This window comes from Capra hircus, chromosome 5 (assembly GCF_001704415.2).
Source record: "Capra hircus breed San Clemente chromosome 5, ASM170441v1, whole genome shotgun sequence".
Classification (NCBI taxonomy): domain Eukaryota; kingdom Metazoa; phylum Chordata; class Mammalia; order Artiodactyla; family Bovidae; genus Capra; species Capra hircus.
Window position 1 is genome coordinate 30883198 of NC_030812.1, and position 11346 is coordinate 30894543.

The 11346-nt window shown below is 41.5% G+C and overlaps 1 protein-coding gene across 1 annotated transcript; it reads right to left on the reverse strand.

Moving 5' to 3' along the window:
- On the reverse strand, positions 731-3383 carry LOC108636096 (olfactory receptor 8S1-like). The gene is made up of 2 exons (XM_018049026.1): positions 2611-3383; positions 731-893 (listed from the first exon to the last, which is right to left on the reverse strand). The coding sequence occupies exons 1-2, from the start codon at positions 3381-3383 to the stop codon at positions 731-733; spliced, it is 936 nt and encodes a 311-aa protein (XP_017904515.1).

Consider the following 11346-nt stretch of genomic DNA (forward strand, 5'->3'; position numbering starts at 1 on the left):
TAACTATAGTCATCATATTGTACATTACACTTAATATTTACCTTACACTAGAAATTTGTACCTTTTAATTACTTTCCTCCAATTGCCTTTCCTCCTACCCCCCATTTCTGATAACCATATGTCTGACCTTTTTTTCTAAGAGTTTGGTTTTCCCTAGGTTCCGCATGTATGTGAGATCATATTGCATTTGTCTTTATTTGTCTGACATTTCGCTGAGCAAAATGCCTTCATGGTCCATGCGTGTCATCACAAATGGTAGAATTTCCTAATTTTTACAGCTGAATAATATTCCATTGCTTTATCTATGCCTTCTTTATCCATTCATCCATTAGGGAAACCTAGCTTCTTTCCATGTGTTGGGTGTTGTAAATAAGGCTGTCATGAACATGAGGGTGCAGATACCTTTCTGAGTTATTGGTTTCATTTCCTTTGAATATATTCCCAGAAACGGAATTGCTGATACATATGGTGGCTTCATTTTTAGTTTTTTGAAGATCCTTCATGTGTTTATTGAAAAGATTTTCTTGTGTGGTGACTGGGTCCTCTGTGGATGGCTGCCATTGGTTTTGTGGAGGTTTTTCCATTTTGCTTGACTAGGGGAGGGCACTGGGGTCAGAGCAACGAAGGCTTCTGTTTTTTGTGCTGAGATGGCTTTGAGATGAAGGTTTTTCTGTCTCCTCTCCTTTCTCATGACTTTTCCTCCTTTTATGAGGATGCAGTAGAGCTTGGCTTAGAAGATAAGCCTGGGTTTCCTGGCCAACCTCCTCCTAAGAGCTGCCTTCACCTCCTGGTTCTTCAAACTGTAAATAAGCGGGTTCAGTAGCGGGGTCACCACACTGTACTGCATGGATAGCACTTGCTCCAGGGCGGAGCCAGAAGCTGGAGTCATGTACCTTGAAGGGAATTGCACAAAGGGAAAAAATGAGCTCAGGACAATGATCACAATGCTGTTGGCAGCCAGGGTCCATTCCATCCTAGATTCTGCAAAGAGCATCCTCAGGGAGCAGCATCATGAAGCTTATGCTTAACATGGTCCAAAACATTATAGGAGCTAACCTGAGGCAAAAGGAAGTTCTGCAGCATATGAAATGCTGCAGGTTAGAATAGAACTAAAAATGATTTCATGCATTTCTGTTGTACTTCATACATTTCAAAGTATCTTTTCTTAACAGTTATGATGATGAGGAGGATTTTTTTCTCTTTTTTTTCTCATATACACAACTGTATGTTCCCATCTTGTGATGATAGTTCCATTGTTGGACTAGCATATGCAAAACTATATGCTAGTCCAATAATGTCATTTTTTCCAAACATTTATGGGGAATTAACCCAGAATCACAGCACTTTATTTTTACAATGCTTAGTGGAATAAGATTTTGTCCTTTTTAACATATTTGTCTTTGGCTTAGAAAAGAAACCACACTTTGTAAATAAAGTGAACTATAAAAATGTATTTAGCATGAGATATGATTCCAAAATAGTAAGAATTAAAATTTGGATGTACTTTGTTAAGTAGCACCGGGAATATTTCCCAAAGAAGCATTGGAAAACAATTTTTTGCAGTTTGTTCCATTATCGTTGGAACATTCTTTTTTGGGTTTGGTGTGCTTGATTAAGAAAGATATTCATATTACTGTCATTTTTTGTCTTTTAATTTCACTCTCCTAACATATCTGTGAAGTAAGTGGGAGAAATCTCCTACCCCCTTGGGAAAATGAGGAAACCGAGACAAAGAGAGCTCAAGAGATTTGTCCACAGGCTCAGGTGAGCTCTCCTAGACCATTCCTTATCCTTTCACACCTTATGACTTCTGTCCAAAAGTAAAAAGCAGGTGAGAGACGTTTAGAGCAATTTTAGTAAATCCATCTCCAGTTCACTAGTAGAGAGCATAGGCCATTAGTTACTCTGTTCCCTGGGAAGCAAGGACTCATCAGGTATTGCTGTTTCTGTTTGAGAGAAATGTGGTAGAAAAGAGCTTGAGGTGTCAAGTCAGTGAGACTTGGTTTTTATTTTGGCTTCGTTCCTAGCTTGTTCTGGAAAGTTTTGTAGGGTACTTGGTTACTCCTAAAAATCAAGTTTCTTATCAGAAAATGAGGTTAATAATATTTCTCTTTTGATGTGGTGTGATGTATACTAAAATTGAGCTTGATTATGTAAATCAGCTGTTATGTAACAAACACCTAATAAATAGTTAAGGCAGAAATAAGCTGTGGAGACATCAATTTCCAGTAGGAAAGAGAAATGGCATCTGTTGCAAGGATGATATACTTTGTTTATTTTTTTGTCTACCACTAATAAAAGTCTGGCAAAAGGCAGGATGATTTTCTTTTGATGACTCTAAAATCATAGGTTAAATGAAAGTAAGAAAGTCTTTATTTCTTGTATAAACTTATTTTGCAGAGTTAGACAATTGAGGCCTCAGAAAGAAAATGGATTAAAAAAAAAATAATTCATGTATTAGGTCCACAGCAGAGCCAGAACTAGAACCTAGGCCTACTGATTCCAGTATAATTCTTTTCCTGCTACTCTGCAATGCTCTGTCTACAGGGCAAGTGTACTTAGTGTGAAAAACACACTGCATTTGTAGGCAAAGTTTTAGCAATGGCATACCTGGAAATTCCAGAACCATAAAAGATGATGACCGCAAGAAAATGGGATGAGCAGGTAGAGAAGATCTTGTTCCAACCTGTGGCAGAGTTCATCCCCAGGGCCGTCAGGATAATACGGGTGTAAGAACCCACCAGTATGACAAAGGTGCCGAGGCCCAGGACCACCATGGTGGTCAGGATGGAGAACACACTAACGGAGGGGTCAGAACAGGCCAACAGGAGCACTGGAGGAAGCTCACAGGCAAAACTGCGGATGAGGTTGGGGCCACAGAAGTGCTCCTGAGCCAGGAGGATGGTGTTAAGCAGACCAGTCCCCATTCCTATGGCCCAGGAGGCTCCCGCCAGGCCAGCACACACCTTCTTGTTCATTGTCACCACATACAGCAGTGGGCGGCACACAGCCTGGTACTGGTCATAGGCCATGACTGAAAGGAGGCAAGTTTCAGTGCCCCCAAGAAATATAACGAAGAAGATCTGGATGAAACATTCAAGGAAGGATATAGTCTTCCACTTGGAAAGTAGGTTCTTCAGCAACTTAGGCACAATGATTGAGGCATAGAAAGCATCCAGGAAGGAGAGGTGACTGAGGAAGAAGTACATGGGGGTGTGCAGGTGGGAATCAGTCCTGATCACCAGCAGCATCAGCAGGTTCACTATGAGGATCAGGAGGTAAATCACCAGGAATATTACAAAGAGTACTACCGGAATGTGTGGGTTGTTGGATAGTCCTTGGAGAATAAAGAAAGTGACTCTGGTTGTGTTGCCAGCTTCCATGGAGCACTGGAGTTTCTCTTTAGAAGGACAAGAACAGAAAAGAATGCTCCAATGTGCTATGAGTCTCAGAGAATGGCTGGGGATGAGGTGTTATGAATAAAGCTTCAGGGCTGACCCAGGACAGAGTGTGTAGCAGAGGCAACCTTGCTATGTCAGACCTCATCAGTCCTGCCCAGCTCAGAGCAATAATCTGTTGGCTGCGGTGGAGATGGTGGGAAGGACGATGTAGAGGCTCAAACCTAGAAAGGAAGAAGAAAAGAGATTATTCAGACTGGAGAAGGAAAGGAAGGGAGTTGTAAATAGCCTCCAGAGCACTGAGAAGTGCTCTTCTCCAGTTCCAAAAGTATCTGAATTCAAAGCACAAGAAGACTCATTGGCATAGTGAGCGAGCAATAAAGATCTTGGCTGACCTTAGGCTGATAGTCCATGATGCAAGTTTGAGTGGTTGGCAGAGGTATTGTGACAGCGGATGATGGCACAAAACCGTTCTCTGTCACTGTAAGTTCATGAATCAGTCACTTGGGTTTCTCATTAAAAGAAAATCTGGAAAAACTAGACATTTAAAACTCTGTTCCAGCTTAGAGATTCTACAGATTAGGAGCCAATCTTCCTTGGGTATCTCTGGTACTAAATAGAAACTTTCTCCCCTTCTGTGTCAACAGAAGCAGAAGTGGCACAGGAGTAGTTGTTTTCATGGAAGTCAGGCAGGAGGAAGCCGTCAAATGGGAGGCGAGGGCTGTGTGCTTCAGTGACTCCAAGGGCTTCCCATTCCAAGATTTCTGTGAATTTACAATGTCCACTGTTTGTACTGTAACATGAGAGTCCATGAAGACTGTGCTATTCTCTGAGTTGGTAGTAGAGGATTTGGATGAAGCCAAGTCAAATTTGGACGAGGTTCTGTGCATCACAGAGATAGTAAAAGAGAAAAAGAGGGGAGATAAAAGACCACCTAGAACATGTGGCAAAATGAACAGTCAAGAGGATTCAGTGCAGAGCAGAGCAAGGTATTGTCTTCCCCTCTCTCCCCTTGAAGGGTAACTCAGGAGGAGGATAAATGAGAATCTGATCTCTATTTATGGCTTATATACTCAAGAGTTCCCAGGTTGGATAGTTTTAAGATAAGATAGAGCTGAACGAGAAGGATATTTGTCTTCACATGGGTTCCCTAGGCCAACAAGAGACACTCTCAGTGGTGGACATTTGAATGGCATTCTTTCTAACACTGGAGCAAAAGCCACAGATATGGCTAGGGCTTCATGGACTACCGACAACTGTCTTTCCTTTAGAAGATGCCGAGGTGGAGATTTTGAGCAAGGAAATATCCCTATAGTCCTGTCCAATGGGAAAATTTCTTGGCTTTGCCTCCAAAATAACAACGGCCAGAGGGACTTGATCTCAGCCCTAGACCTTGGAGAGTGTTGGTGGTCCCTGGAGAGGCCCTTAAGCAGGAGGCCTGCTCTGATCTGAATGAGTCCTCCAGGGCCAACATTCCTCCCTGTATTACTCTTGTTTCAGTGGGTTGCAAGAGGTACCCTTGAGTGGCTAAGAGTTTCTGAAGATGAAGATAGAGTCTTTTCTATAAGAGACTATAAACAAAGTCTCTCTTTTAAGATTTAGAAACCTTAAAACTAATGTTTCTTAGTTTTAAATCTTGTTACTCCTTTCTCTTTCCCCTCCTTCCTTCTTTTTCTTATGTTTTTGATAAATTTTTTAGAAATAGGTGTGTATTCATTTGTTACTTTTGGTTGCACTGGGTCTTCATTGCTCATGTGTGCTTTCTCTGGTTGTGAAGAGAGGGGGCTACTTCTCCGTGCAGTGTGGCATGGGCTTCTCAATGCGGTGGCCTCTCTTGCTGTGGAACACGGGGTCTGTGTGCACACGGGCTCGGTGGTTGCAGCACACGGGCTCAGTAGTTGCAGCTTGCTGGCTTTAGGCTGTATGGGCTTCAATAGTTGCGGCACAGGGGCTCATTTGTTGCGGCTTGAGGGCTCACGAGCATGTGCTCAGAAGTTGTGGCCTGTGGGCTTAGTTGCACTGTGGCATGTAGAATTTTCGTGGACCAGGGACTGAACCCATGTCCCCTGCATCGGCAGGCAGATTCCCATCCATTGCACCACCAGGGAATTCCTCTTTCTGTTCAATTTTAAATAATATTTGTGATTATAGAAATATAATGATAAAAGATATAATACAAAAAAGATATTTTAGGTATTTTAAAAATCAAAAAGTATATTTAAATAACTTCATGATAACAGGCAAAAATACAGATTTATTATGTTATCCAATATTAATTCTTTAATTTTTTGCAATTTGAAAAAATCCAAGTAGGTTAAAAACTGTAAAACAGTTTTGGGTTAGTAGATGCAAACTAGTATATGTAAAATGAATAAACAACAAGGTCCTATAATATAATCACAGGAAATTATTTTCAATATCCTGTCATAAACCATAATGGGAAAAAGAATGTATAAATGTTTTTGATGAATGTTTTTGATATATGGTAGAAATTAACACAACACTTTGAATCATCTAACTTCAGTTAAAAGGGCTTCCCTAGTGGCTCAGACAGTAAAAAATCTGCCTGAAATGCGGGAGATGGGGTTTGATCCCTGGGTCAGGAAGATTGTCTGGAGAAGGGAAAGGCTATCCATTCCAGTATTCTTGCCATGGAGAATTCCATGGACTGAAAAGCCTGAGAGGCTATAGTCCATGGGGTTACAAAGAGTCAGACATGACTGAGTCACTTTCACTTTCAGTTAAAAAGGAAAAAAAACCACTTAAAATTTTAACTGTGGTAGTAACTTTTTATTATGGAAAATTTTAAGCATATATAGAAGTAAAAAGAATAATGTAATAATCCTTCTGTATCCATCACCCAGTTTCAACAATTATCAACTCACTGACACTTTGACCACATGTGATTGAAAAATGTAATCTCTATATTACATGAACAGTCAAGTACTTAAAACATGAACTTGTTCAAAGGTAGAAAAGGATAGATATTGACGAGCAATTATCAGTTTTTGCCACAGATAAGGACTGAATGATGGTTGATTGAATAAATCCCTAGGAGATAACAAAGCAACAATATGCAAGGAACTTGGGTTTTTCACTCTGGACCATCCAATGCTATTGAACTTCAGAAAAAAAAATTCTTTTAATTTGTTTGATTCACTTTATTTTGGAACCTTTTCTGTAATAGCTTTATCCTTTATTTTCCTAAAACAGAGGTCCTCAGTTCAGTTCAGTTCAGTTCAGTCGCTCAGTCGTGTCTGACTCTTTGAGACCCTATGAATTGCAGCACGCCAGGCTTCCCTGTCAGAGGAGGCAATGGCACCCCACTCCAGTACTCTTGCCTGGAAAATCCCATGGACGGAGGAGCCTGGTAGGCTGTAGTCCATGGGGTCGCGAAGAGTCGGACACGACTGAATGACTTCACTTTCACTTTTCTTTTTTTAAAATTTAAATTTATTTATCTTAATTGGAGGCTAATTACTTTACAATATTGTATTGGTTTTGCCGTACATCAACATGAATCCACCATGGGTGTACACATGTTCCCCATCCTGAACCCCCCTCCCACCTCTCTCCCCATACCATCCCTCTGGGTCATCCCAGTGCACCAGCCCCAAGCATCCTGTATCCTGCATTGAACCTAGACAGGTGATTCATTTCTTATATGATATTATACATGTTTCAACGCCTTTCTCCCAAATCATCCCACCCTTGCCCTCTCCCACAGAGTCCAAAAGACTGTTCTATACATCTGTGTCTCTTTTGCTGTCTCGCATACAGGGTTATTGTTACCATCTTTCTAAATTCCATATATATACGTTAGTATACTGTATTGGTGTTTTTCTTTCTGGCTTACTTCACTCTGTATAATAGGCTCAAGTTTTATCCACCTCATTAGAACTGATTCAAATGTATTGTTTTTAATGGCTGAGTAATACTCCATTGTGTATATGTACCACAGCTTTCTTTTCCATTTGTCTGCTGATGTGCATCTAGCTTGCTTCCATGTCCTGGCTATTATAAACAGTGCTGCGATGAACATTGGGGTACACATGTCTCTTTCCATTCTGGTTTCCTCAGTGTGTATGCCCAGCAGTGGGATTGCTGGGTCATAAGGCAATTCTATTTCCAGTTTTTTAAGGAATCTCCACACTGTTCTCCATAGTGGCTGTACTAGTTTGCATTCCCACCAACAGTGTAAGAGGGTTCCCTTTTCTCCACACCCCCTCCAGCATTTATTGCTTGTAGACTTTTGGATCGCAGCCATTCTGACTGGCGTGAAATGGTACCTCATTGTGCTTTTGATTTGCATTTCTCTGATAATGAGTGATGTTGAGTATCTTTTGTATCATGTGTTTGTTAGCCATCTGTATGTCTTTGGAGAAATGTCTGTTTAGTTCTTTGGCCCATTTTTTGATTGCGTTGTTTATTTTTCTGGAATTGAGCTGCGGGAGTTGCTTGTATATTTTTGAGATTAGTTGTTTGTCAGTTGCTTCATTTGCTATTATTTTCTCCCATTCTGAAGGCTATCTTTTCATCTTACTTATAGTTTCCTTTGTTGTGCAGGAGCTTTTCATTTTAATTAGGTCTCATTTGTTTATTTTTGCTTTTATTTACACTTTCACTTTTCACTTTCATGCATTGGAGAAGGAAATGGCAACCCACTCCAGTGTTCTTGCCTGGAGAATCCCAGGGATGGGGGAGCCTGGTGGGCTGCCATCTGCGGGGTTGTATAGAGTCGGACACAACTGAAATGACTTAGCAGCAGCAGCAGCAGCAGGCTTCCCTGTCCATCACCAACTCCTGGAGTTCACTCAAACTCACATCCATTGAGTCGGTGATACTATCCAGCCATCTCATCCTCTGTCATCTCCTTTTCTTCCTGCTCCCAATCCCTTCCAGCATCAGAGTCTTTTCCAATGAGTCAACTATTCGCATGAGGTGGCCAAAGTACTGGAGTTTCAGCTTTAGCATCATTCCTTCCAAATAACACCCAGGACTGATCTCCTTTAGAATGGACTGGTTGGATCTCCTTAATTATTTCCAACTTCCCACCACCAAAAAAAGTTTGCAGTTACACATTCTTTTGTGTTTGCCTTCAGAAGTAAGTCTACTATGTTTGAGATGTACGTTAAGTGATCTCTGAGCTACAAAGGGTAAGAGGAAATATTACTACAGACAAAAGTAAAAAGTAAAACTTTTATTGCAAGAGTTTGAACTACATACTCAGAAATATTGTTGCTGTTGTTCAGTTGCTCAGTCATATCGCACTCTTTGCGACCCTGTAGACTACAGCATGCCAGGCTTCCCTGTCCTTCACCATCTCCCAAAATTTGTTCAAACTCAAGTCCATTGTGTTGATGATGCCATTCAACCACCTCATTCTCTGTTGCTTCCTTCTCCTTCTGCCCTCAATCTTTCCCATCATCAGGGTCTTTCCCAATGAATCAGTTCTCTGCATCAGGTGGGCAAAGTATGGTAGCTTCAGCTTCAGCTTCGCTCCTACCAATGAATATTCAGGGTTGATTTCCTTTAGGATTAACTGGTTTGATCTCCTTGCTACCCAAGTGACTCTTAAGAGTCTTCTCCAGCACCACAGTTTGAAAGCATCAGTTCTTCAGCACTCAACCTTCTTCATGGTCCAACTCTCATACCTGCACATGACTACTGGATAGCTTTGACTATATGAACCTTTGTTGGCAAAGTAATATCTGAGTGACTCAGAAATATATCTGCATCTTAATACAAATTACATAGTTTGTAGTCTTTTATAACTTCATATCAATAATGAATTAGGCTAAAATTCATTATCTATGTGAAGCTATAAGACTACCCAAGTGGGATCAGAGTGGTGTCCTGGCCTGGGCTAGTCCACTCTGGGCCTCCCTGTGTTACCTTTAGGTTCCTCTAGGCAAATAGCCATAGGTGTCTGGGGTGAGACCTGACCCAATGTCAGCAGTGTCAGTAAAGGCTCTCACTATGGGTTCTCCTGAGGCCATGACCTTGGAACATTGGGACACAGCAGAACATGTCCATTTGAGAGTCTTCAAGTTAGCTGGGTAGAGGGGCATCTCTAGATGTGGTGGCCTTGTTACTCAGGTTCCAAGATTGTTGGTTTTGTTGCCAGGGAACTGAAGTCACTTCATGGGGTCCCCTTACCTGGGCTTCCTCCTTTCACAAAGCTCCCCAAGGGGACCTTCGAGCTGATGACTGCATGTCATGTCTACACACAGTGATACCAACATAACCCACTCCATAGTTTCAGGGAGGCCTGGGTGTGGTAAGGGCCCCAACTTTGAGGATACAGCTGGGTTCAGGCCTGGGTCCTTCTTTTCAACAGTGATATGACCCTCAGCAAGCCATGTACCTCTCAGGGTCCCCCAATTCCCCATCTGAATAGTGGGGGTCATTCTGGTGTCTACTTTCTAGGGAGGTCATCAGCTGTATAGACCTTATATACCTGTATTGCCTGTAAAGCCCATAGGCTGGTATCACACATGGCTCATGGACAGACTTAGCAAAGGAAAGATTACATTTATAAAGGGCTGCTGTAGCACAGAATACAACTGCAACAAGCCTGGGTCTACTGTGAGATCAAGGGAAAGTCACTCCCCTCCCTGCCTGTTTCCCAGTTCCCCTGGGAAGGTTGAAATTAAGTGAAATTCAGACGTTGTCCCCTCTGGCAGACAGCCTTCCAGGCCCTCCTGTTACGTACGTTTAGGCTCAAGTCTTAGTGTTTCATCTTGGTCTATGTGGCGGCTGCCCCCATTAAGGCTCCCACGGCTCCTGGCTCCTGGTCATGTATCCCTGTATAATCCCCACCCCTCCCAGTGGATGAACATTGCAACTGGGTTATAATATACAGACTGATTTATGGAAAGTCTGTGACTGCTACTCATTCTTTCTCTCTGTCTCTCAGTCTCTCTATCTCTGTCTTTGCCTCTGTATTTTTCTGTCTGTATGGGTATATGTGTGCATGTATATATGTATGTAATATGTCCTTTCCCTTCCTTAACCCCCTCTGATGATGTCCTGCCTCCCTAGAAGGAGGGTGACATCATTATCAAGGACAGAAAATTGAGAATGAGAGAATTCTGTGCAAATAGACCTTATTCAACATCATTGTTACCACCCTTAGCCTACCCACATAGTGTAGTTCCTTTCCCACAATCACCTCTCTTTTTTCAACCCAATAGAAAACCATTTAGGTTTTGTAACTTCTCTTGGTCTTCCTTCATTTCCTTAGGAAGGTGCCCTGTGTCACATACAACTTATGGGGAATAAATATGTATGCTTCTCTCCTGTGAATATGTCTTATATCTATTTAATTCTCAGGATCAGCTTTCAACTCTAAGAAGGTGGAGGTAAGGTTTTTATCTTAGAGTCATCTTTCTAGCTGGCATCTATAATTCTACCCCTTTACTTGCCTTGAGTCTTCAGTAGGCAGACATGCTCTCAGCTACCATCTTCAGAAACTCTGTGAATATGGGCTGTGTCTTTCGAAATGAAATACATTCTTACCATACAATCCAGCCCTCAAAATACTTGGAATCAAAGGACCCAGATGAATTGAATATTTACATCTACACAAAAACCTGCACTGGAACATTTGTGGCAGCTTTCTAATTAAGTGCCAGAATTTAGAAGCAATGATGATGTCCTTCAGGAGGTGAATGGACAAATAAACTTGGTTATATCTATGTAACAGAATGTTTTTCAGCGCTGAAAAGAAATGAGAGAGATAGGGAGCCATGGGGAGACAGGTAGGATACCTGAAATGCATATTATTCACTGGAAGAGTAATTTCTTTTCTTTCAATTAATTTGTTCTAGTGCTTTCACAAGCAAGTACATAAAAATGTGGAAGAGAATCAAAATGTACAAAACACAGATATAAATGATTCCAAGGCCTGAATGAATCCAGGAGAGAAAGATTGCTCATAGCTTTG